A 27181-nucleotide genomic window follows, 5' to 3' on the forward strand; every position below is an offset into this window, starting at 1 on the left:
CACTGGGTAAATATAAGATGACTGAAAATCCAGCAAATTACAGTCTATGATAACCTATCTGGGAAATTGAAGTCACAGCTCTCACAAACTTTACAAAACCACAGATATCAAGTTTATATCAAAATAACTTTTAAAACATCTACTGCGTTGTTCTTTTCTCTTTTCCCTTCCCTTCCCTTCCCTTCCCTTCCCTTCCCTTCCCTTCCCTTCCCTTCCCTTCCCTTCCCTTCCCTTCCCTTCCCTTCCCTTCCCTTCCCTTCCCTTCCCTTCCCTTCCCTTCCCTTCCCTTCCCTTCCCTTCCCATCCTCAAACTGTCTTATGTTCTTAATTCCCTTTAATTTTGGAAATTATTCTTTCATTCCTCCACTTTGACAAGGCACTTTGCCACAAGGCTAGCCAGGATTTTGCTTTCCAGAGGTGGTGAGATGTTCTGAGTAATGGGCAAGATTCCCCTTTTGGACTGTTAAAGAAACTCTCTGATAAACAACTGTATCTTCTGTCTGTTAGTTCTCCACAGCAATACTGACAGTTTTTAGCATTTGATAAATTAACTTTGTTTTCATCCTGTGATACTGTGACCTGATTTTTTTTATAGTGACTCTCTTTATATTACTAAAATGATGTTGTTTCATTTCTGTATTGAATGACTCAATCTCCTTTAATACAAGAAAAAATGAAATTCTGCATTTGAAATTGCATTGATTTCAGTTTGACAAGCCCTTTGGAAAAATTGTTGGAATAAAAGAGTTTATATAAACACCTGTGTAAAGGGACAGTCAGGTTTAACCTAGACCATACTTGGAACAAGCTTGCTGGTTTTTAAAAAGCACCCTAAGAGCTCTTGAAATTTTAAGGTAAGGATGAGATGAAGATTTAAAGTTGTGGTGGAAGATGGCGTGTTTGGAGTGGCAAAGGGACAACTCCATAGCTTCAAATAAGGCATTGGGCAAAGTCAGTGAAACTCATTTAGGAAACTGAAGTACAGAATATTGGACTAAATGAAGGCACCCTGGGTTAGAGGTTTGGAAATGAGAGGGGAGGATGTCTGGTTTTAAAGGAGGGCTTTGGTGCTATAGGGCCTACTGGAAATTTGGTGGGAAGAGACTCAGCTGGTACTGTAATACAAGAGGAAGAAGTACACAGAAGATGGAGTTAGTCTTCCAGTTGGAGCAGCACTGCTGCACACACAGGAGAGGTTACTGTCCATAAGCCAGGTTTAACTCTGTCACCATTGACAGAATCCCTGTGCACTGATCTCATCAATAGGAAAATTGTGGCATTAGCACACTACTCCTCACCGTCCAGGGAAGATGCTGGCAGGGCCTGGACAGGTATTTCCCCTGCCTCCAGTTTTAGTTTGGGTGCAGAACATGCCTTTAAAATGCCGCAGGATTCCCACTCCTGGGTTCCTGACACAGAGCTGTCCCTGTCCCACCCTGAGCACATGGGGCTCCTTCAGATGAAACCAAAGGGAAAGATGTCCTACAGAAACGGACCTGATGTCCTCACTAGCAAAGAGCTGTGCTGTGGTGGAGAGTGGAGATTAAGAACCTTGGAAGAGCAGTAAAATGCAAAATAACCACTGCTGTGGTGTGTTTTAAAAGATAGCCTCACATAAACACAAGGAAGCTGGTTAAATTGAGAATGCAGAAAGAAGGGTCAAGTGTTTGCAGGCAGCATAGAAATTGCTTAAAGATGCCATGTTAGAGGCTCACAATACATGCACACTGCTTAGCAGAAAACCCCCAAAAGGAACAATTTCAAATGGCAAACATAGCACAGCTAAACACCAGGAGAAAGGAGTCTGAAAATAAGAACAAAAGATCCCTTTTGTACTCAGAAGATGAAAATGCAAGTAATAGAACATCTGCAGCAAGATGCATTAAATACACAGAAATGCAGACCAAAAAGGTTTCAGAGAACAACTTCCTAAAGACCAAAGGGAAAAAGGAAATGTACAAAAGAATAAGAGCGGGGCAAGCACCAATGGTGGCTTTTGCACCAAGGTCATGGCCTCCAGCCCTTGAAACTTTTGGAAGTAGGTAAGAAGAAGACTTGCAGCTGACAGAGTCTGTGAGCATTTTTGGGAGAAAAGGCTCTTAAATTGAGAGATGAAGTTCACACACCAAAAAAATAACTGATTTAAAGAGAAGCAGAGGATGGGTCAGTTTTTGTCATGAAGGGAGGAGGTCTCTTTCTGCATTCCTGGGAATTTGTACTAGCACAGTTTAATGTATCCATAAATAACCTAGGAAGGGAAGCTAACAGCAAAACAAATTCTTTATGCTGAGGATATTAATGGTAATGGCAGCAAAAATTAAAGCTATGAAGTGTTACAGAAAGATTTCATGATACTGAGTGATCCAAGTGAGAAAATGGTAGATGAAGTTCGGTGTTGATAAATGTAAATTTAAAATTTAAAAATGTAATCCTAATGTGACAGATACAGAGATGGGCTCTGAATGACCGGCTCTTGCTACTGAGAAAAGAGGTCTTTGAGCTCCTATGGAGCTGTCAGTCAAGCTCCAGTCAAGCTCTGGAGTGGCATAACAAAAATACATTAAATGTTAAGAATTACACAGAGAGAACAGACAACAAAGCAGAAACACTGCTCTGGCAGTGTGTAGTCTTGGTGGTTTGTGCAATTCTAATTGCAGAAGGAATATAGAGGAACTAGAAAAAGCACAGCTGAGATCAATGGTTAAAGCTATTAATTAGCCTCTGCATTAAATGTAAGAGTACTACTCAGCCTGGAAAAATGAAGGACCAAGAGATGTATGAGAGCAGGAGAGATCACAAGTGCCAGGCTGATGATAATTATGTTTGTTGACTTTCATGACACTGAAAAATGTGTCACTAAAAGAAACAATTAGGCAGCAGTGCAAGTCTGTTGTAAAATACTTACCTGTGTATTTCAGTCCTGTATGAAAGAGAAAAATGTACATGGATTCAGAAATTTAGATAAATGCAGAGATACAGCTAGTTGTGCTAAACCCAGCTCAGGCTCAGTGTCCCTGAGCTGTCACCCAGCTGGAGCCGACCTTGCTTTCTTCTCCAGCCACCCACTGTGACCTTTTATCCTGGCTGTGTGTGTTGCCTGTGCAGGACTTTACCCTGGATTGGAGTCTGTTCTTGTGTACACAACCTCAGACTAAGCAAACCTAACATGGAAAAATCTTCCTATACCATTCCTAACAGTGTAGCTGTTCCAACCCCATGCAGGGTCTAGCAGAGCAAATAGCTTCTGAAGAACACTTTTCTTACCTCTGAACCTCTTTTGAACCCTTTTTGGTCAGCAAAGGCTGCTATTGCATTTAATGTGATAGTTACCACTTGAATGCATGCAATTGGTGCTGTTAAAAAATGATTTATTTAATGATATATTGGTTGTGAAAAAAGAAATAACCCAGAGCATGTAATTAGGGTTACAGAACAGGGTGAAAAAAGGTAAAAAATTAAATCTTCAGGGTTGTGTGTAGGTATTTGGCAGGTTTAACCACTAACCAGAAATGTCACCCTCACATTACAGTCTGGTGTTAGCGTCATTTAACTCTCTGACTCTCCATAAGCCAAAACAGATCTCTGCAGGCACAGGGAAAACACTACACTTTTCCCACCTGCACATTAAATCAAGGACTTTGCCTACCTAAGAATTACCAAAAGCTACCAAAATCACTTGGTATTAAGTGAAAAATGTAACTTTAAAGCTTTCACAGAGAGGAACCAGTAACAGGCAGACCTGAACCCCTCTCTTTTCCCTGTTTTCTGTTTTCCCTGGCATCTGCCTGTTAGGCTAGTTGTTGTCTTTTTTGTTTTAAAGATGCAAAATAACACCAGTCCTGGGTTTCAAGGAGATCATATGTATAGATCTTACAGTTTGCACTTTGAGCCATCCAGTATTACTGAGCTTGAGTGATGGTGTTGCTCCTCTTGGCCTCCACAGGAAAAATTAATTTTTAGGGAGAGAATTTTGAGGTGCCTGGAACACAAAAACTTTAACTAGGACTAGGGAAAGATTTTACTTGTGATTGTTTTAAAAGGCTATTATTTGTCTTAATTTATTAGTATTAATAATATTAGTTAATTAACTTTGAATTAATTCTTGGTAACATTTTATTTTCAAATTTGCTCGGGAACTAATGTGGCAATTTCCTTCTGTCCCAGGAAATGAAGCGGCGCCGTATAGCCAAACCATTTTCAATGGAAAAGTTGCTTTATCAGATTGCAACAGCAGAAGCAAAAAAAGAAAATGGACCGACTCTGAGTACAATATCATCGCTCCTGGGAGAGCTCAGGTAACGAATTGGGGGCCTGCTGTACCTCTTTTGTTTTCATTGACAGACTCCAGAGGTGGATGCCGTAAGTAACCCCTTCAGACACACCTTGCCCCTACTTATCCAAGCAAAAGCCCAGCAAATGTACCTGAAGACAGGCACACATGGAAGGAGCAGCTTCCTTGGCTGTAGCTGATGTGAAAGTGCCCATGGTTGGGATGTCTTACTCTAAGAATTCCCTACTTTAGACACCATCAAAGAATTAAAACTACTGTTTGCACTGGGTTTTTATTTTGTTAATTCTTGGTGCTGAGAGTCAAGATTTCCTGATGCATTATGTGAACGTGGTGCCAAGTGGTCAAACACCTCGAATTTTTCAACCTCTTGGCATCAGTAGTCACTGTGAATCCATGTCTGTAGTGGGTTTTGCACCAGGAACCCTTGTGTTCAGCATCAAGACTGTTACACGACAGGTGCAGAAGGTCCTTTGTATACAGAAAGTTGTCTTGGTTTAAACCAGTGAGTAAGTGAGCAGTTGTGCATGCATGGTAGCGCATCTGGTGTTAGACTGCCAGTGTTCTAAAGAGTAAAAACTTCACACTCCTTTTTCTCTCCAGTATTAAGGACACATGTTCAGGGTTTCTCTTAAGATAGGTGAGAAAAGAAAGTATAATGTTGCCTGGCTTCCTTTGTAATGATCTTCTCTTTTGTTCCCTACCATGTAGTTGCTACCTATCTTTCAAGTTTGTGACAACTGATACTCGAGATGTCAAGAAAGTTTTGATGAATGGAGTCTACAAACTGTATTTAACTAACTAGCATGTTCATTTGGAAAATTTCCAGTGACATATTGAAGGGGAAAACAGCCCATGTGTTGTTTAGTGTTCAGAAAGAAATGCAAAGAGGTGTGCTGACTGCTTTACCTGCAGGTGGTTCCCCTGTGGGAATAACCACTTTCAAGTGCCTTTTTTTTCCCCTTGAAGAGGAAGTCTGCAAGTACAAAAGGCGAAAGAGAAATGTTGGTGCTTGTTCTTAGACCATCACATCGACCTCTATCAGAGTGGTTCTCAAACTTGTTCTTATGCATAGGTTGGAATTCACTGGAGGATATCGATCCTTCCTGTGGCTGCTTATAGTAAACAAAAGCCCAAATGACAAAAAAAAAAAAAAAAAAGGAAAAAAAAAAAAGGCCATCTGAAGTGGAACACTGTACATATTTTTTTCCTTTGTTTTGCTTGTTTGTTGTGTCTCTTGCTGCCTCTTCTCCTGATCTGCCTTGGTTGCTCAGTTTGCCCGTGCCATTTGCTTAGCTTGGCTCTCCACTCATCTTCAGCTGTGTCTGGTGGTGCACTTTTTTATCCTTCCCTTCCATCTGCTCGGCTCACTCCACACTTGCTGTCTTCCACTCAGCTCCAACCCAACCTGCTCTCCTAAAGCTGTAGAGTTCAGCACAGGAGGTATTGTCCACCTTAGACACGCCACGGGTGGAGGAAGGGCAGCCGGAGGGCTTGGTGGTTGTTCTTAATTGACATCTCCTTCTTTTTCCCTGGGTGTACAGCAAGATCTTCGTCTTTTGGCACAATCACTTGCCCTGCTCCCCCTTTCCTGCCTGAAGCACCTTATGGCAGCAGGTCCTTGGTTCATCTCTGCCTCCTGATGAAGGGGCTGTTACTCCTGACAGCAACGGCTCCTCTTCCTCAAGGTGGCTTTTGGCAACTTCAGGAATGACAGTCATGTTAGCCACAGCTCCCGACTCTCCACATGGCCCGAACAACCATCGACCTCCAGGAAGTCTTCGGCAATCCCCAGTTCTCTGTGGAGCAGTTTGAGAACCATTGGCTTGATACAGTGGTCACTGTTAAAATCCGGAGATAGCTTTTGCAATTAGGGAGCATTTCCCGGGTGCTGGCTGTGTCTGCCATGCTTAGGAAATGGCACCAACCTCTGACAACACTCAGGGCTTTGCTGTGTGGAGCTCAGGTTTCAGTGATGAGCGTGGTAAAGGGTGATTGTGTGTGGCTCTGTGGTGGCTGGAGGCAGTGCCAGTGTCTGATTGTCCCTCCGTTCACAGGGACACGGAGCTGAGGCAGCGGCGGCAGCTGTACGAGGCCGGTCTCCACTCCTCGGCGCGCTATGGCAGCCACGACAGCAGCAGCACCGGCGTGGATGGCAAGAAAAAGCCTCGAAAGTGGTTGCAGTTAGAAACATCAGAGAGGAGGTGTCAGATTTGTCAGCACCTGTGCTATCTTTCCATGGTGAGTACAGTCCTCTGCCACTCCTGCAGTACTTTCCCCCTGTTCTAGCATTCCATTAATCTATAGGCATTTGAGACAGCACATGGCCACAGAGCCATGTTCTGCACTCCATGCAAGACACAGAGATGTTGATGGAGTTTGTCAGAACACTTATACCTTGGCCAGTGGTGGCAGAAGGCAGCAGTGTCAGCTGGCTTCCCACCCTGCCAGAAGAGGGGATAAACCAGGCACTCAGCTGCCCTTGGACACCCATGAGATGTTTGCATTGCATGAGGAGGGCTAACAAAGACCACCTGCAGGTTGCCAGCAGCAGTAAGTCATGGCACAGCAGGTCTCGGGTTGAGGTACAGCTCAGACACATGCCATGAGCCACAGGCATGCAGCCACAGCCTGTACTGAGACAATGTCCCTGCAAGCCAAATTGCAGGGGAAGTTTATCCTATCCATCAAGCTGTTTGCCAGCCTGTCCAAAAATAGCCCCTAAGCTTTCTCTTTTTTAGAGGGAATTGCCTACTGGGTTTTGAAGGTGTGCTGACCACTGTGGTGACACTTCCAGGCTTTGAGCGGTATGCAGAACACCTACAAACACAGCAATATCATTAAAAATACCAAAAGCCCCTCCCAACTACCTTAAATACCATTTAATTCCAAGAATAGGTATTTAAATAAACATAATAAAGTGCACATGAGTCCGTATTTAGTCCTTTCCGTTTGGGAATTCTTTTTCTCTGTCATCTTTTGGGGATTTTTTTTGGTTATAGATGTTAGGTTTTTAATGGAAATGAAATGTAACAGTATATAATCAGATGTAGCCATTTCCCTCCCTAGGATAAAGAATGCTGAGTTTACATGTCTTTAGACCACTGTTTAAGCAGCATTAGTTTGAAGTAACTTTAAAATAAGTTTCTTGGAAAAAAACCCCAAAACACTAACCAGAATCTCTTAATTCTGATCCATTTGCTCTGGAGTAAGTTTAATCATGGGAAGGATTTTCCCGTGTCTTTAACAGTAGTTAGGGACAAAAAAACCCCAACTTGGATGTTAAATTCCAAGCTGAGTGTGCAGGCCTGGCATGCAGCCAGCTAAGCAAATGTGACTTCTGCTGAACAAGACAGTAGCTGAGGAATCCTGTGGCTAAGCTGATTTCATCCTTGTTCAAGACAGCATTTTAAGTAATGGGAAAATCCTCCTTTCAAGAGATCTTTAGGACTGCATAGGAAATGCCAATAAATGCATATACAGTTTGGATTTAGCCCTCACTACTATTGGTGGGGGTTTTTTTTTTTTGTTTTGGTTTTTAAAAATTATATGTATTTACCAACATTAGCACTCTGAAAGAGAGATGTTCTTTCTACTTACTACACATCCTGAATCATTTCACAATGTGTAGTGCTTTACACCTCCTTCCACTAGCTTTCAGTAAAATCCAGGTGTAGTAATCCAGGCATTAGTTGAATAGTGTGTGGGGAACACAGCTACAATCTGAATCTTAACTGCACTTCTTACCCCCTGCCTCTGCTCTTTTATGTAGGTTGTACAGGAGAATGAAAATGTTGTCTTCTGCTTGGAGTGTGCCCTGCGGCACGTGGAGAAGCAGAAGTCGTGCCGGGGGCTGAAGATGATGTACCGCTACGATGAGGTGAGTGCGACACAGGGCTGGGGGCTGGGTAAACAACACTTGGGAGTAGACTTAACTCTGCCTTTGCCCTGCTGAGGCCTCAGGAAAATGGTCTTGGGTTTGGGGGTTTGTTTTGTTTTTGATGTGTGAAGAAGGTGCTTTATTATGATTTAAATGAAAAAAACAAAACAGAGGGAAACATGACGACAGAGATGAAACCTGAAGCATAAACTGCATGAGTATGTGCCACAGAACATAAGAAGCCACTTAAGGCTTTGGGATGGAACAGGAGGCTTTGCTTTCACTGGTTAGTTATGGTAACTTCTGTACTTTGGAATACCTTTCCTCTGTTGGTAACTGGAAGCTCAGCTGACTTACTCCAGTCCAGCACGAGCATCCTGTAAGGCAGACTTGCAGAGCATGTCTAGATGAGAGGTGCAGTAATGGCTCCAAGCCAAGTGTGATGATGAGCAATCCCAGAACTCAAGCTGGTGATTTAGGACCGTGCCTGGGTTCTGAGCTGAGGCTCCATGTCTTTACCTGTGAGGGGACTTGGCCCTGAAGGTAAATAACAAAGCAGTGGGAGAAATGACCATGTCAACTCTTGAAGAGCAGCACTGGTACAAGCAGCTTTTTAAGATGGGCTTCCCAGCATTTCTGAGCACTCCATGGCTGTCCTGTTTAAGTGACTCTGGAGGAAGAACAGATGCTAATTTGTGTTTTGTTTTTCCCACTTCCTGAACAGGAACAAATAATCAGTCTGGTCAATCAAATCTGTGGAAAAGTATCTGGTAAAAATGGCAGCATTGAGAACTGTATCAGCAAGCCTACACCAAAAAGAGGACCTCGTAAGAGAGCGACAGTGGACGTGCCATCATCTAGGCTTTCATCCTCCAGTTCATCCAAAAGTGCTTCAAGTTAATCCTGAAGATGCCAACACTCTCATTTTGTCAATTTATATATATTTTTTGTAATTATTATACCATAGTTTGGAGTACTTGCTGTAGAATACAAGCTGTCTTTGCACTAGCTCTAAAGAAGATTTTCTTCTGGTTTTAGAGAACTAATTTTGTTTTAGCATTAAACTGTTGAATTTTTTTTTTTTTTGTACTTAGAATAGATAGATACAGCAGTCAGATTTTTTTAAACTGCCGTATGTTCACTGTTTTAAAACCGGCAAGGGGCTGATAAAATATTAATTTGTATTGTCCCTATGGCTGAAAAAATAAAAAGCCTTTTTGGTAACTGTGAAAAAAGGCTTTTAACCCATTTTTTGAATAGGTTAAAGTTTGATGTGTTTTATAATTTGTTCTCCAGTCATGTGAGCAGATTTTTCTAGAGAGAAAAGGGATGGGAGACAAAAACTTGAAAGAAATTGCTTTACTTTGGCTGTCTTTTATTCTGTCACAGCAAGATGAGTTTTGTAATTTTTTAAATTGGAGAATACACACTTTCTTTGGGAGGTTATGGCAGCTGAAGATGGACTTTGTTTCCTAACTGTAGGCAAAAGGAGGAGATTTGGAGTATGTTCTCTTTTACCAGCACATCACTATGCATCTGTTTTGAGGGGGAAAAATAAAAATTAAAAAAAAAAAAAAAAAAAAAAAAGGAGGAAAAAAAGACTGCCTGCCTTGAGGAGTCACGTGAGGGAAAACTGTGCCTGATTTCATTAGGAAATCCATTCTGTTATTTTTTGGTGCTGTTGGCTACTTTATCAAAAACCCTTCAATAGCATCCTTTAAAAAAAAAAAAGAAAAAAGAAAAAAAAGAAAAAAGTGATTGAAGCCATAAGTGCTTCTTTTGTCATAGACGTGCAATCTTTCTAACATTCCATTTCCATTCCACTGCTGTTTTTCACACCTTTACACAGTCAAGCATTAATTTTCGTTTTGAATTTGTTTCATTATATGATCACATTTAGAGCCACTAGCAAGTCTGCATACTTCTTTTGAATGTGAAAATGCATTTGCTTTCATCTTGTCTATTTTTTCTCTTCATGTTGTAACAAAAAAAAAATCACACCTTTTGTACATATGCCTGTAAATTTTTTTAAATACTTGAGCCTTTTCTTGGGGTGGGGGGAGGGATGGCAAAGAGACAAGATGAAGAAAAGCCTTACGTTTCACTTTCTTCATCGGTTGGATTGGATGCTTACAGGGTTTTTCTTGTAACATTTATAAGTGCTGCTTACATCACTGAACAACAACAAAAAATAATAATGGAGTAGCTGTTGCCCTTTTCTGGTTGTGTGTACAGTATGTGTGGAATAAAAAAGGGAAAATGTTTTCACAAACTGTTTTGTTTCGTAATTGAATTCAACAATACCGTAGCTACCCATATTGCACTGAGCTTGCCAGTGGTGACTGTCAGGAAAGTCCTATAATACAATTTGTTGGTTGTCGTTGCAGAAGACTGAACTGTTTTGGAATATTTAACAATAACATAAACAGAGTCAAGTGTTTTCAAATGTGGTTGTCTGGTTTTTATGGCCTTGCTGTGTACTTTTCCCTCTTGACAGTAAACTTCTGACTATGGCTTACAGTTTGACATTTTAATTTATTAGCGCTGCTCTGCTCTCTTTCCTTGTAAGGAAAGACTTCATGTTGTTTATTGCCAGTTTTTTGTTTACTTTCCAGGTTTGTACTACGAGGTTTAATAAAAAAAAACAAAACTTTTTTGGACATTTTGTTTGTCTTCTGGAAAGCAGGAGAGTAAAGGAAGTTCCTTCAAGATAAATTTCTTTCAACAGCTGCCTTGTTAAATAGTAAATCTCTAATTGTAGGTAGGGAGCTTCCAGCCTTCATTTCCCAGACAGGGGTCAGGAAACGCTTTGTCAGCTAACAGGAGAATCCTTAAGGAAGCTGACCACTTCCCAGCTGGCGGGCAGCAGGAGATGCCTCTTTCCCAACCATTGGCTTTGTCAGGGCAGGTCTTTGGAAGGAATCTACATCACAGCTCATCCTTTTACTTACACTGTTTCTGATTACATTCCTTCCCTCTGTGCAGGAAGAGCAGGAGCCAGGAGCCTTCTCAAAGGAGAGCAGATCCCTGCAAATAGAGCATGAGACTTGACAAGCAACAGGTGTTAGACATGGTCAGACCTCGAGTTCAGAGAGAAAAATGACTGCAGAAAAAACGGCAATGAGATGATGCCTATAGGTCCTGAGGTTTCTAAAATACATGCACTTAATTAATAATTAAGTCAGGTTTATCTCCCTAATGTAGTCAAACAGATGTTACCATGGAAAAAGCATGTTACACTGGTGCTCCTAATAACCATTTTTGTTTCTGAGTTAGGCTCCTCTGTTCACTTGTCATGGATAAAATACCTGGGTAATCAAGTAAAAGACATGGTTGGGATAGAAATACTTTATTTTATCTTGAAAGAGGAGTAAGTTTACACAAAACTAAGATACCTGCTCCACAAGGAGTGTAACATTTCCATATGCATCTCTCCTCCTTCTCAGGTTCTTATTTTTTCCTTAACACCTATAACTAAGTTGGTCCTGAATAAGAAGTGTGAGAACAGTAGACACTGCTGCATTAGTAGACATTAGACTGCTGCATTAGTAGACAAAGGCAGGAGGCAGTAGGTAGTAAAGAGTAGAAAATAACTTTTCATTTTGGTTTGTATCCTAAATCTTCAGTTGCAGCAGCTGAAAACATGCAAGGAACAATTTGGGTTCAGTATTACACATCAACTCTTAAGTACTTCCAATCAGCCATTTAAAGGTTAGTGGTCAAAGTAACTTCTACCTCTCCCCTTAAATTCTCTTATACATAGTATATACAACAGTTTTCCTGCTCCCCTGAGCCCCAAGACTGTTAAAGTGTGTGTGCTTTAGGCATAATTTTTTCTTTAAAAACCAACCTCCACATGACTGGCAATTTTGTAAAAAGGCAGTATTACTAAGTATAAAGATCTGGCTGTTATGCTTGGTTAGCAAATTGTTACACAGGCAAGCTCTTCATTCACTTGTTCATTCATTCAGAAGTCATTCTTAAAGGATATGGTTTTAAGATTCAAATAGTTTGAGAGTCACTTTCATCACTGCCATCTGAAGCACCCTTTCTCTCAGTTACAGCAGCAAGGGCAGTGTCCACTTGAACTTCCTCTTCGTCAGACTGAACAACGGGAGACTCTCCTTCGCTCGCATCCTGGCTGGCGGAGTCGGTGCAGGTCGAGGAGAGGGAACAGAGTTTCTGCCGTAACTCGGACTGGCTCGGCACCTGAAGGCTTATCTCATTCACGTAGGTGTTGGAGTCTGGTCCTGAGAGTTGGGAAAACAACAGCAACAACAAAAGTCAAGCTCTGGCTCAGCAAGGGGCTTGAGAAGTCAGTACATGAACATCAGCTCTGCACTGGTTAGGGAGTCACTTTGAGGCTGTTTCTCTTCTTTTGCAAGACACCAAGAAGAAAATCCCAACAAATGCAATGCAACAGAACTACACAAATTGGAAATTTAAAACCAAACAAACAATTAGGAAGCAAGCAAGAATAATCATGCCCAGTTTTGACTAAAAATGAAGATGCAAAAGCAAAACAAATCCTTGTCCACAGCATGAAAGCAATCCTCTGGTAGAGCTGTACCACAGCTCAGGTGCACAGGAGTGGGATTTTAAGACTCTGCTTCCTCCACATCCTGTGCACAGAAGACTTGTAAGCAAGTTCAGTGTAACAGTGTTTGCTTGCAGTTTGAGAGTTCAGGTTTCAAAATTAGATCCTCTTCCCTGGACAGTCCCTGACAACAAGTAAGTTAAAATGAGGAAACATCTAAACACTTTCTATGTGATCTGCCAAAAAAAGCCCTTTTTTCTTTCCTTTCTACCTAACAAGTGTTCCTCCATAGTCAGAGCACCCAGCTTCAGCTGGTGAGTAACTTTAGTGAGAAAATTATTTTAAAAATTTATATTGGAGAAGTGTTTCAGAAGGGTCAGATGGATATGAGCTACACCCTACCTCTGCTCAGACTGTTTGCAGAGCAGTTCAAACCACATTGCCTATGACTGGTCCTCAAGTACCTGAGTGAAATTTGAACGCTAGAAATTTCAGAGAACCTAATGTGGTGTACACCAGCATGCATTAGAATAACTTACACAACACACAGAAGAGGAGTTTTTCAGGAGTGACAGAGCTAACTCAATTTTGCAGTTTAACTTACTGTCATGAAACGTTGCAAAGCCAATGCCCACAAGCTGGCAATGTTTGTAGCAAGACAAATTTGAAAACATTTCAATGTCTTGAGCTGATTCTCATTTTTACCAGTTACTAAGATAACTTACCTTTATTTTGTGGTGTTCAGCACAATTGTCAAACAAACCTTGCCCTGACAACCCAGTTCTCCCCTGACAGCAACATGGTTACCTTTAAGCCATCTCATTTTTCTGAGAATGAAGACTATTGCATATTTGGTTTGATACCGGGGTGCCCGGTTCTTAAAGCAAGCACAAAAATCCCTTAATCAGAGGGAAATAAAATGTCTGGAACCACAAGAGCAAGACTCACAAGACTTACACTGCAGTAATGTTCCAGTGCTGGAACATTACTACAGCACAGGTACATTATATTGCAGTGTATATGCATGTATAGACACTATACATACATGCTGTAATATTAAGATTACAGCATAAAATAAAGAATGTATTTTTTTCAAAAGCTAATGCATTTTGTCTGCTTAGTTAAAAAAGTAGTTTCTGCACTTCCTTAGATAATCCAGCTAAGACTGTTTGCTGTTAGGACACGAAGCTTCTTGGTCCAGCATCTGCCAAACAGCCAGCAAGGGTGTTTCTGTAATTACTGGCAAGCTCAAGCGATGATCAGCTTTAATAATGCATGAAGTGGATGCCGATCCAAAGCCACCCATCTGAATTCTGTTTTTGCAATGAAACAAAAAACCCTTTAGTAGTTAACTGTGCCTTGACCATTTGCCATAAGCTTTTCATGTTCACAGCAGGTGTTAATCACCTGTACATTGGGAGCACTGTAAGTATTTCCATAAAAATATTTCAATTTGTATTTTCAGAAGAAATGAAAACGACCTTTTAAAGGAGCTTCACCATCTCCCGCAAGAAAAATCATTTTGGCTCTTTCGAGGAAAGGTATTTTAGTACTGAAGTTTTTAACTAGGAAAACACTTCCATAGTAGAAAACAGATCTAGTATTGAGACACTAATTCTCAGTGTATGTGTAAACTGCTGGGTTGAACCATGTCTCTCAGTATCTCTCATGGAAGATCTTGCGTTATACAACTGGTCCAAATTTGCCAAGCAACGTTCTGGACAAACTCTAAGCAAGCAGTCTTAAAAATAAAAGCCTCATTACTGCAAGCTTTCTGTTATGTTTGCTAAAATGTCCTCTACTAAGTCTATATTGGCAAAAATGCACCTCAAGCCAGTATGTAACACATCACCTACCCAGGCTGTGATGAATACAACAGGGAGCTGCAGTAAGAAAAATGAGAGTGTCTGGAAATACCACGTAGTTTTGCAGCAACTCCCTTGTACAGCAACTAAATGTTAATGTGTCGGGAAGCACTAATGAAGAACAGTCAATCTACATCAAGTGTGATGTTTTATGAGATAACATCACCCATTACAAATGAGAGCAGTTCTGGTGGTTTATCACTGTCTCTAAGCAGGCTGTCATTACAAGTACCATACCCAGCATGGGAGACAGCACATTATTGTCCTCGCTTCCTGAGTTTAAAAAGACATCGAGTGCTTCCTGGTCAGACATGTCCATTAGGTCCATCTGCTCCAGCATGTCCACATTCACCTCCATGGAAGACATACTTCCAATCGGCTCTGCAGGAGAAAGAGCACAATCAGCGAACTGACAATCAGCTACATGAGGTTATTACCTACCAAGGCGGCAGAAGCTGCTGTAATTGTCTGCATTAGCAATAATTAAACTTAGGAATGGAAGGAGCCCACTCACAGGAGCTGCTCAGCAGCAACCTCAGGCCAAATCCAAGAGCACTCTGCAATCTTTGTTGTGAAGGTAACAACCATCCATTACAGCTTTTGTAAACCAAAACATTTTTAGCAGCAGTATTTATAGCAGTAACCTTCTCAGAAACAAGCTGAGATGGGACTCAGGGGCAAAGATTGAAACTTTCCATTTTGGAACACTCCTTTTCAATTCTCTCAACCAAAACTCTTTGTAGAGAAAAACAAACACATTTAAGCACACAGTCACTACATGTCAATATACAAGGGATGTAGAAATTCAGAAATCAGGATTAATGTTAACAGAGAGCAGCTGTTGCTCTTCTCTCAGTTAATCTAAGAAATGTCAGTAGTCTGTAAACCCAGGCTCATGCCTAGTATTTTCTCTCAGCATGGGGATTTCACATTATTAATTACTCGAGCAAATTACTTATCTGTCAATACAGAACTGACAATTGCAAGGGAGGTAAATACTTGGGTGAGCATCTCCTTCCTTGAAGAGCAAAACATGCAAACAGAAGACAAATTCAAGGCCACTCAGAGTTAAATTCAGCTGCTGCATAATATCAAATATTACAACCAACAGTTTACTGGTTTATCTAAATTTAACAATTACCCTATTGAAAGCTTTCATAGGTGAACTGAGATGAAATCCTGTAATTTGATTGGGCTTTTTTCTTCAAATATGCTATAGCTCTGCAGTTTTACATTTACTGCAGGTCCAAATCTTTCATTAAAAGAGTTTTCTTTGATAAACATGGGTTCCACATTATACTAAAAAGCTGAAGTTCCAAATGTTAGGCAGCCTAACACTCTTAACAGAGCTGTGTGTCCAGTACCAGCCCATGACAATGTCCACTTTTAGTCTAAAATACCACACATTCCAGAAAGCAGGAGACTCAAACTCAGTTCCTCCCCTGACTGTGAATTCAGATTTACATATCCCACCTCTCCCTGGCCACCCATGCAGAGCATCTTGCAGATGAGTATTTATAGCATTCATGCAGAGAAATGGAAACCTTGGATTGTATTCCCTGCTCTGATATTACAACTGATAGCAGAACTGCACTTGGAGCAGGGACAGAATCTCTACATTTTTTCCTGCCACATGAATGCTTAATTTCCCACTGGCTTCCCTACTGGTCCAACAGTGCCTGCATTTTGGCCCAACAGATGGAAACCTCCCACACAGAAGTGCCTGTAATCTCTGGCATTCTTGTGCTTTAACCAGTCCAGAGATGCCAGACTTGTGTCATTTCATAATAAGGAGAGCTCTTAATGTGACCTCCTGTGTCCTAACCACACCCAAGGATAGGGAACAGCTGCCACCTGGGAACTGCTCTGAAATGCTACACTGAGCTTTCCTCTGCACTTTGCAAAGTTTTCTAAGGCATCCCCTTGCCAGGTGACAATCCCAGGTTTTGGAACTCCAGTGGACAAAGCAGCTGCCTCCATCCATATTTTTACATAGATGCACTCTTCAGCTGCAGAGAAAAATGCTGTTCCAGATGTAGTTCAGTGCTTTGCATTTCCTCAGACAAGGAGTAGAGCCTGACTAACCTTGCAAGGTATCCAGGGCCCCTGGGACACAAAGTTTGTTTAAAAGGCTTATCTGAAGTTCCAATTCCACTGAGGAAGAATTTGGACATTTTTGCAGTGCTTCCTCTGTGCATTAAAACCACTGCTGACTCTGCCCCCTCAGCAATGCTCTCCAAGTTGGGAGTTTGTGCATTATGCAGAAGGTATTTTACAACTTGCCTCTCCTCTCTGCTATCTGCAAGTATCCTGTGGAAAGGTATTGCTCCATGTCCTGCTGGAAGGCTTCTTCAAAGAACTTCTGGCGCTCCTTTAGCTTCATCTGCTGAGTGTGCTCCATGTCCAAAACCTTCTGTGCATGTTCAGCATCGAGTTCAGCTGAGCATAAAACAAACAAACAAATCAAATATTGCAGGTGTATCCCCCACTCTCAGAATGTAAAACCTACAGAACCTGTTCAATAAATTCTGACAGACTGTTACTACAGGCTGTTAACACAGGCTGCTATAAAGGAGGTCTCTGTGCTTTGCAACTGTATTTTAAACCAGGACAGTGATGCCTTATTAGGCAGGATAACCTTCACATTAAAGTGATGTCAACGATTTATCGTGAGGCAAAATGCAAATTTCCTGAGCTGTATAAACAGAAACACCTGAGAGCACTGTCCATCAACAACTAGGATTTCAGAATTCTGCCCAAAAAATTTCAGATAATGATGCTTCTGCAGTCATATGCACCTAATGCACACAAAAGCAGCACTTTTAATTTGAATATTGCAGCATGTTTCCCCCACAGTGCAAGTGGCAGGATACATACATGTACTGATATGTACCTACACATAAATACACATACATAACATGTGGGTGTGTGCACGTGTGCCTTGAAATTCTGGCTTTGCCAGCCTCCAGACAGAATGGGAAAATCCCTTGAAGAATCCTACATGTACATGCAGCAAAGGAAATATTGGACAAAATTAGGAAATATTAAACAGAATATCATTAGAAGAGCTCCTTCCCCCCTGTTTTGCTCTAGACTGGACAGAGGAGAAAAGAACTGTGCTGTTTACTGCAGAAAACCATCTTCTAGATTAAAAAATGTAGTTGCTATTGAAGTACTGACTGCAGCCAGACTGCTAGAATACGCTTCAGAAAATTTGCTTTTTAGGAGGAATATATAACCTGGAACCCTGTTCCCAGAGTTCTCTGTTCACTTTTCTGGTCTCATGAGCACTCTGCTTACAATAAAAAGGAATTTTCCAGCTGAGCTGCTGATGGAAGGGATGGGGGTGGTGAGAAGAGCTGCTGGTCTGTTCCGTTCTGCCTGTTAGGGAAACGTCCAACAAATACCACTGGGTGAAAAATGTCCAAGCTTTCAGATGCCAGACAGACACAGCTGGAATATGGCATCCACATGGAGAAATGCTGAGGGAGCATAAGGTTTGCTAGGACAAGCGCTGTGTCAGTCTTCCAGGAAAAACATCGTGTTAATGATATTCTATGACACGGACATTCATTAAAAGCAGTTACCATTATGGAGATTACAACCCAAATGCAGAACAAGTTTTATTAAACCAGGCAAAACATCAGAGAGCCATTAATTCACTCTGTGGCCTGAATCAAGGTCACAGATCATACACAGAAGTAACTGAGCTGTGGTAGATGCCACAGGAAGCTAGGAAACTGGACTGACACACTAGATATTCATTAAAACATCAGTAAATAAGCTGAAATCTCTCTTTTTTAAAGGGGATTGCAAAGTAAAACATCAGTGTATGAAACAGAAAGCATCTTCCCTGAAGGCAACATGTCTTTATTATCAATTACACTGTGGTGTACAATGACTCTGCGTCCCCTGGAGCAACTCCTTTACTGCAGTCCTGGATGATGAGCAATTATTAATAACATTGTCTATGATGCAGAAATGCTATTCAATTGTAATAATAAAAGCCAGCGGCTCTCACTGACAACAGGAATTTTCTGTCTCTCTCATAATATATTTTGACAGTTTTGCACTCTAGATTGGTAACTCAGGATATTTTTAATCCCAAAACAGAGATGGCATCCAAGTGACATGAGACTGATACAATCTCCCTCTTGACATTGAGCTTTTTGTTTTTAACTTTTGCCTAAAATGTCCTGTAAACTGTTGAAATTGTCACTGGCCAAAGCTGAATGGCAACAGCTGCCTGCTGTGCTGGCATGTTCCATAGGAAACTGTAAACACGTGAGCTGCTGTCACAGACTTGTTCTCCAAAGTCAGAGAGTTCACATCTAGAACCTTGCTGCATGATTTCACGCCCTGCCAGGTGTAATAAGAGGTGCTTGGCTAAGCAAAACCAAACTGCTGCACTTGGGGTTTCTGTTTGTTGTCAGAAATGCTAAGGACGGGTAGGTGAAGCCAGCAGTCACACATGAAACCAAAGAAAACAGGTGTATTGTTTCTTTCACAAAGCTACTCAGAATTACATTTTCCATAAGCCAAGTGTAGTTTATAAAACACTGAATAGAGACAGCACCAAAGGAGTTCCAAGTATCCTCCGTACTTGAAAAGTATTGAAAGTATCATCCATATGCCATCATACAATGCTCATATGAATTCCTCCCAGGATGCAAACTGAGACTTGGCACACTTAAAATAATACTGTATTTTTCCTTTCACCCTAAAATTGTACTTTTCAATTAGCTACTGCACCTATTTCTCTATCACAGTGCTGTGCACAGGAAAGAAAACAATACAGACTACACAGAAAATGCTAATGCACAATTAGATGCAGACATACAGGAGTTGCCACAATAATCCAAATAAAAGATGACTAATTCCTCACCAGCTGACTTTTAAGAGAGCAGACACTAAAAGCAGGCAATTTTTTCCTAAAAAAGCAAACACTCAAGTGCTAAGGCACAGCCTTCTGCACCACGCCCAGGAACAGCCCCATGGCTCACCCTGCTCCCTGTCAGGGAACAACCCACAGCCTGACTCCCCTGCCCTGCATCTTCAGTGTTTGAACCAGACACCAGGAGAATCCAAACTCCAAAGGAACAAATTACAATAGCTTATAACCATACACCTCAAGTGTAGAGGGCACCATTTCCTGGTATCACTCCTAGGCCTGGCTGACACTTCCTACAAATTAAAATTCTGCCACAGTACTTGAAGATTCTATCCAATGAACAAAGTGACCATTTTATGCTTTAATCTAAAATATTTTCCAGCTATGCACAACAGATTTCCTGAATAAGTTAGAAGAATTACTTTAAAAAAAAAAAAAAAAAATCAGCAACTGAAAAGACTGGTTGTTTACATGGTTAACATATCCCTTAGACCAAACATGAAAGATGTCAAGTTGTCCAAATGGATGGCTTTTTGGTGCTTTCATACTGTTACACAACCAGTTTACTTCCCTTCAATTAATTTATTATGTAACTTTGTATCTCATGTGAAGTAGAACCCATAAATGCATCTGGTCTAAAGAGAGAAGGACAGAGAGAATACAAAAAAATACCCCTTTTTCCTCCCTCTAGAGTCCATTTGCTTTTTGTAGCCTCATCCAACCAGACCATAAAATGCATGCACACATTCTTTGAGGGGTTTTTTGCTTTTGCGACAGATATCAAAGTTTCAAGCAGCCCTTCACTGAACTCACTCCTGGTTTTTCATGTTCCTCCTGTGCTGGGAGAGCTTGAAACTGAACACAGCATGAAGACACGCTGGGTAGAGGATAATCCCTTCCCTTGATGTCCTGGCCACGTTCCCGTTCACATGGCCCAGGGTGCTGTGGCCTTCCCTGCTGCCAGATGTGCTGCAGGCTGGCACCTGGCTCGCTGCCCTCACGGGTTTCCACAGAGCCGGGGTCATCTCCAAGCTCGGTGCCAGAGCGCTCCATCTCCTCACTCAGGACAGAGCGGTGCCTTCTGGTCCCAGCCCCCAGGTAGGGAATGACCCATAAAGTACCACCCTCCCACCCAGCCAGTCATTTGTCCACCTTGCTGCCCATCCACCCAGACTGTAACATCATCACTTGGCTGCAGGAACACCATGTGAGATTGTCAAAACCTATCAGTAAGCTGGCTACTCACTGAACAACCAAAACCCTTCAAAAATCAGAACAATAAAATCATACAGGCAGGCAATGGAAGGCAGAAAGCCAAGCAGTTTTTCGAGTTCATTATGACTTAGCAACTTATCCTGCAACTGCCTCGTTACAGACCCTTTCAACTACAAATATCAAAGCAAGACAAGACACTGGGGAGTGCTTCAAAGGATGCAGTTTCCCTCAAAAATGTTTAAATTATTCTTGACAGAATTTAGAATACATGTTGATACTACAAGGGAGGATGTGCAGAGCACTCTTGCACTATAGTTTGCTGACGGGTGGGGAGAGTGTGTTGGCAAAACTTGGGGAAAACAAAGTAGAATAAGTGATCTAGGTACACACAGTCTCTCTTCCACAAATGAGTGAAAGGAAAACAAGTGAAAACTACAAGACCTAGCTGTTTTTAAAGGCTTATTTAACAGCCTCTTTACAAAGCAATTTGTTTTTACTAAAGGTATATTCAAATACTTACAATCAAAGAATTAAGTCCTGATTCACTAGAATGTGAAGTCAGGATTTCACTCAGTGACAGAAAGATCATCTGTGTTTGAAAAAACAAACACTGTTCCAAATGAGATTTACTGTCTGCCAAGTCTCAAAAACCTGCATTTTCATGAAAAAATGTTTTAATAAAATTAAGATTATCAAAAAATCCGCCATTAAGAATGACTATACGTACTTCTTGATAATATCTAACTAGGGTTTTTATAGATTGCATCAGAATATGAAAACTCTAAGTAGCCCACAAGCAATCTAGTCAAGAGGAAAAGCAGAGGTTTTACCAGTGCAGAGAAAAAATATTTTTAACGTTTCCCAGCAAGCAGTTTCAATAAGTTGGCTTACCTTGAAAATTCTCTTTAAACACATTGCTTACTTGAGATCCTTGGAATATAAAAGACAAGCTTAAATAAATATCAGAATAAACCACAGAAAATAGGTGCCTGTGCATGCCAGGATTCCAGTTACTAACACAGCACCTGGAGGAAGAGGCAGCTTCCGACCAATGCCACAGGAAACAGCTTGGGAAAAGGTTTCCACAGAACTCCAAACCTTATCTGGCTACCAGGAAATCATCGTAATTAAGAGACACTAAAAATATGCTCCACCAAAGAGCAAATGCACAAACTGAGTTCTAAAAATGTAAATACATCTAGAATTTAAAAAAAAAAATAAATTAAAATCACATTTGTGATTAAAAATATGCCAGGCTGACTGCTCTGCAAGGTGGCCCACACTACTGTAATAGATTCTCATTTTAGAACTAGATCTACTGTGATTCAGAAACAGCAAGAATGCTTTTGGCCACTTCCTTTGTCACTAAAAACATCCCAAAACCTGAGTGAATTTGCCTATTTCTCTTTTTTTTTTGTTTTTTTTTTTTAATTAAGGGCAGACACATTTTTATGCCTGCAGATGTGGTAAACAGGAACGACTTTAGAATTGTTTTAACTGGTTTTAACTACAGTCAAAATCACCATGGATATACTGTTCTACCGCAGTTTAGGGGTGGGGTTTTTCCACACTTGCTTCATGTCATGCAAAGTATGGAAATGTTACAGCAAAAGCTTTGGAGGGGGATTCTCTCCTTCAGGCATATGCCTGACTACTCCTGGCTTAACAAATCTGCAATCCACCATCTTCCATTTTTCTGGTTCAATGTCCTTTATGGTCATTGGTGTTCAAGGACAATATCTGTCTTTCTAGAAGACAGGATTTAGCACTGTGGCTTCAGTGGGATGTGAGTACCACAAGCCTTCCTCAGCTTCCACCAGGACAGGCTCTGTTAGCAAGAGGGTCTTCTACCTCCCTGATTTATCCTTTAGTCAGATTCCTACCCAACTGAAACAGAATAAAAAGTGACCTGCAAGGGAAGGAAGGATAACATTAAGCTGAACCTCCTCAGTGTAGAAGGTAAAAAAAAAAAAAAAAAAAGCAAGCATCTAAGTTCACACACTTGTTTCCTGCCTCCCTATAAATCCACCATTTATGTGAGAACAATCCACATATAAATCCATACTATAAAAACTATAAATCCGCAATTATGTAAGAACAATAATTCAGCTAGTGAGCTGCAAAATGTGTATTTCCACTATAAATAAACCTGACAATGTCACGTGTACCTTCAGTACATTTAAGTTTATGAAGACAATCTGGCTTTAAAACCTAGCCACACATTTGAAAAATCCCACTATTACAGAAATTGTACCTGAAAACAGCTCAAATGATTCAGCACAATTCTACTGCCACTAAATGCTGTATTTAATGCATATGCTCTCCAATTACTGGTTTTTCAGCCTTACCTCAAAAATACTAATTTTCAAATGGAAAAACTAATCGATAGCAAATCTAAACCCAAAGTACTTAAAATACAAACCACGGCACTGCAGTATTCTATTCATGTTTCTAAAAGGTCCATGAAACTGTCCCAAATAAGATTAATAACATCCCATCGTCTATAAGCACAGATTGATCTATCAAACAATTTAATGACTATTTTCCATTACAACAAGATAACCACCCTTGCTTTGGAATTAGAAGGCTTTCAAGACAGACAAGTAGCTTCTGCTGCTGCAAGAATAGTGTCAATCTTAACCTTAGCACAGCTGTGAGCTATTTGCCTTCTAGATGAAATTACCTGCATGTGCAGACACATAAATTAATGATGAGATACTGTTTTGCTGTCACAACACATTGTGCACAGGTTGAAAACACGGGCTCCACGACATGGCACATCAGTTGGCAGGTATCACTTTTACTTGTCCTCAAGAATAACACCCAGTCCCAAACTCCTGCTGCAGCAGAACTGCTCTTCACCCAAACTATAACCATCATCAGACACACAGAACAACACCATTCAGCACTGAACTAAATCTTGCCTCAAAGCGCGAAGGCAAACAAATTTTTGCCTTCTTTCCTGATAACTAGAACAAAATGAGGCTTTCACTCCATAAACTGCTTTCAGAATAACCAGTTTTCTGACTGAACATGCTAATTTATACCTCTCTCTTCAGAGGGAGGAGTAGATCCTGTTGAACAGTCCTAGAGGCTTCAGAGCCAAAAGGAATGAGCTGCAGATTCGTAGTCTCAGTACAGTTCAGCCTAACCGGACTTACTTTACATTGACAGTGAAATATTTTAGACCTGAGGAGGGATTTTGGCTTTTTGGAAGACATACTTTAATACAAGTCTTAGGTTAACTTAACCAATGACAGCACAGTCAGAACAGGAAAAAAAAAAAAAAAGGAAAAGCATACCTTTTACAAACTATCATGTAACTAGTTGAAAGAGAATTTGATTTTTTCACATGCTTGGTAAAACATTCCGTATTTATTAAGTAGACTACATTTGGTAACAGATCATAGAAATATATCATAGAATCATAGAATGAATTCTAGATAAAATGATTGAGCTGGAAGGGACCTCAGACATCTAGTTCCAACCTTCTGCCATGACATTCCTCTAGACCAGGTTACTCAGAGCTCCATGCAACCTGGCCTTGAACACTTTCAAGGAAGAGGCATTTGCAACTTCCCTGGGCAACCTGTTCCAGTGCCTCACCACTCTCACAGTAAAGAATTTTTTCCTAATATCAAATCTAAACCTACTCTCTTTCAGTTTGAATCCATTGCTCCTTGTCCTGTCACTACATGCTCTTGTAAAAAGTCACTCTTCCTCTTTTTCTCCTTGTCTTTCCTGTAGGCTCTCTCCAGGTATGGGAAGGCCACAGTTAGGTCTCCCCAAAGCCTTCTCTTTTCCAGGCTGAACAATCCTAATTCTATCTGCCTTTCCTAGGAGGGGAGGTGCTCCATCCCTCTAATCTTGGTGGCCTCCTCTGGACTTGTAATTTCTTTCTTTCTATTTTAAGCTAATTATAACAGGTGAGAAACTGCACAAATTAAAATTAAATATTCACATAGTCAGAACTCCAGGGCCACCAGTGAAATAACACTCCCACAGGTAGAAAAAGCCTTATTTGTTTACACCAAAGTTTCATATGTAACAATATTTTAAAAAGACCAAAAGCAAATCATTTTATCAGTAGCACACACAACATGCTTGAAATATGTATTTTTTCTTGCCAACTTAGTCTATTTCCTATTCAATTTCTGCCAAAACAATTTCTCCAATGCAAGCAAAAAAAAATTGCTATTCATTCATCCAATTAAGGCTGAGCATATTTCTTAGAAAAAGAACCATTAGATTACAAATCTAGTCCAGTTCAACACTGTTTGGTTAATGTCCCAAATGAATCACACTACAGATTTTCTTTAGAAATCCTAGAGATGAGCAAACACTTTTGTTTGATATCATTAGTGAAACAAGATCTGAAATAGCATTCCTTCTAACAAACCAGCATCCAAACACGAGGGGACTGACAGCTATTAGAGATGTGTTACCAGCTGAGGAATTTTAAAATACATGCAGTCCTCCATATTCATTAGACACAGAGTATGAGTTATGACAGACTAGATTATTCTCAAAATCCATATTTATTCTCAAATGCAAAGATGCCATCATTCTTTTTAAAAAAGGAACATGTACCAGTGCTATTTGCTAGTAAAGCCAATTTGCAACATTAGCAATGGCATGCCTTTTCCATACTTTTTATAACACTGTAAGACAAATCTCTTCAAGCTACATTATAATAGTCTCTTATAAAAGTGTTTTTCAATTAATTGGTTGTTTTAAATTCAGCCAATTGGACAGTAACAATTATACAGGCACAATAAAAGGAAGACAACCAAAACAAAAATTGTACTACATTTCAAACAGAACAATCTGGCTGCACATAAAGCCATATTTTCAGAACATATGACTGCATTTTCACAGTTAAAATTCCTCATTTTCTACCTATGGAAAGGCATTACATAGCAAGAAATAGGGCATCTGACGTTAAGTGCAGAAATATAGAGAGTGTTTTTTCCACTGAACATTTTTATCTTTCAAATGAAAATGTGAAAAACAGTTTATCTAGCACATGGGCTGTGATTCAGAGGTAAGGCAATATTCAGTGTGTCAGTTCTAAAGAAAGGACATTGAGTTTTAAATTTTTAATGAAACCTTTTAAGCTTTCTCCCATGCATCTAGTTTTCATATACTCAAAGACATTCCACTTGCTTCTTCATTTTTTAACAGAATATTAAATGGTCTATAGCTCAGAAATAACAGACCATAACAAACAAAAAAAGCAGCCCTGACAGATCTTCCAACTTGTAAAATATTAGCTGTCATTAAATAGCTCAATTATAAGAATAAAATTCTTCTGATAAACTCGAAAAATATTTGAGATAAATCTTTTGAAGGGGGAAAAAAAAATGTCTTGAAAGATGATCTGCTCCAAACTGTTCAGATTTGCAACACTGAAGGTATAATAAAGGTCATCTTTATCTAGAGTGTCAAAGCCCTTCCACAATTTTACTGCCAACTCATAACAGTTTCTGCAACTTCGACATGTCTATTTGTTTTTTAAAGGATTTAAGGACAAATCTTGAGGAGCAACCCATACAACAAGGGCAGATGGGAAGAAAACCAAAACCCTTCTTTTACAGTCTGTAAACTGTAGTCTATGGCTGGGTTCACCTTCTTTTGTTCAACCCTGAGGAATGTCTCACACTTTAAATCTTCCAGGATTTCACATGGCAGACAACATTTGCTGCTAATAAGAAGAGAAGCTACCAGGTCTCAACATACCAGTAGTTCTCAAATTTTTCGTTTGACATACAAGTTTTACCGTACTTTGTCTTTAAGGCAACCAGACTAAACTAGTGCATCAATGTTGGCAAAGTCAAGGTAGATCACCACTCACCCAAACAATATACCTGATTTTTTTGGTACTAGATCAAACTGGCACTGCCACACCAAGGAAACACTGGTGGCTGGGAACAAAAACAATTCTTCTAGACCCAACAGTTCTGAAAAGAAACCCTTCTGGAGTAACAGAGTGACAGTTCTGAAAAGAAACCTTTCTGTGTGTTTGTTTGATTGTTTTTATACAGAATCAGCTGTCATCTGTCCTCCTGAAGCTGGCAAAGAACTGACATCAGGTATAAAACCAACAGCCACCACACTGCTGGCTCCAGCTAAAGCTGCAACAGCAACCGTGTTCACTCAAAACTATTTTTGCTGTTTGGTCATTAATTCATCAATGGTAGCACTAGGCACGAATTAACAGTGTAATTTTAAACTTGTGCTTATTCTGGTTTAGCTTGCAGTAATGGATAAATTGATCACAAAATTGGCTACTCAAACTGATTTAAACAACCACGTAATTAATTTTTCAAGTACTGTAGCAGGCTGGTTTAAAGGTACTGTACAAAAACTAGCAGGTCTTTTCTCATGTGTGCCATATCTAAGATCTTAACACCATTAGGTTAATAGATTGCTTTAAATAATTAATTTAATACATAGAAATTAAGAGACTAATGGAAATTAATAGAGTAATTTATTAGTATTAAAT

The 27181-nt window shown here is 40.3% G+C and overlaps 2 protein-coding genes across 4 annotated transcripts in view; one reads left to right on the forward strand and one right to left on the reverse strand.

The window, feature by feature from the left end:
• JARID2 (jumonji and AT-rich interaction domain containing 2) overlaps positions 1 to 9153 on the forward strand; it is a 211910-nt gene extending 202757 nt beyond the window's left edge. For both annotated transcript variants that reach the window (XM_069008035.1, XM_069008036.1), the window contains 4 exons: positions 4165 to 4295; positions 6346 to 6529; positions 8061 to 8168; positions 8893 to 9153. In XM_069008035.1, coding sequence (XP_068864136.1) covers positions 4165 to 4295; positions 6346 to 6529; positions 8061 to 8168; positions 8893 to 9069 — 600 coding nt within the window. In that variant the 3' untranslated portion in view covers positions 9070 to 9153. The remainder of the gene's footprint in view (positions 1 to 4164; positions 4296 to 6345; positions 6530 to 8060; positions 8169 to 8892) is intronic.
• A 48-nt stretch (positions 9154 to 9201) lies between these two features.
• Positions 9202 to 27181, reverse strand: part of DTNBP1 (dystrobrevin binding protein 1) — a 65877-nt gene continuing 47897 nt past the window's right edge. Inside the window, exons 8-11 of one of the 2 annotated variants that reach the window (XR_011149127.1) lie at positions 16854 to 17009; positions 14808 to 14951; positions 11120 to 12418; positions 9202 to 9704 (exon numbers count right to left, since the gene is read on the reverse strand). Coding sequence is in view for 1 of the 2 variants with exons in the window: in XM_069008037.1 (XP_068864138.1) it covers positions 12171 to 12418; positions 14808 to 14951; positions 16854 to 17009 (548 nt within the window). In the remaining variant the exon portion in view is untranslated. Of the gene's footprint in view, positions 9705 to 9828; positions 12419 to 14807; positions 14952 to 16853; positions 17010 to 27181 lie in introns of those variants that run through there. The other variant, XM_069008037.1, reaches the window with a different exon arrangement.

The sequence above is a fragment of the Aphelocoma coerulescens genome, chromosome 2 (genome assembly GCF_041296385.1).
Source record: "Aphelocoma coerulescens isolate FSJ_1873_10779 chromosome 2, UR_Acoe_1.0, whole genome shotgun sequence".
NCBI classification, from domain to species: Eukaryota; Metazoa; Chordata; class Aves; order Passeriformes; family Corvidae; genus Aphelocoma; species Aphelocoma coerulescens.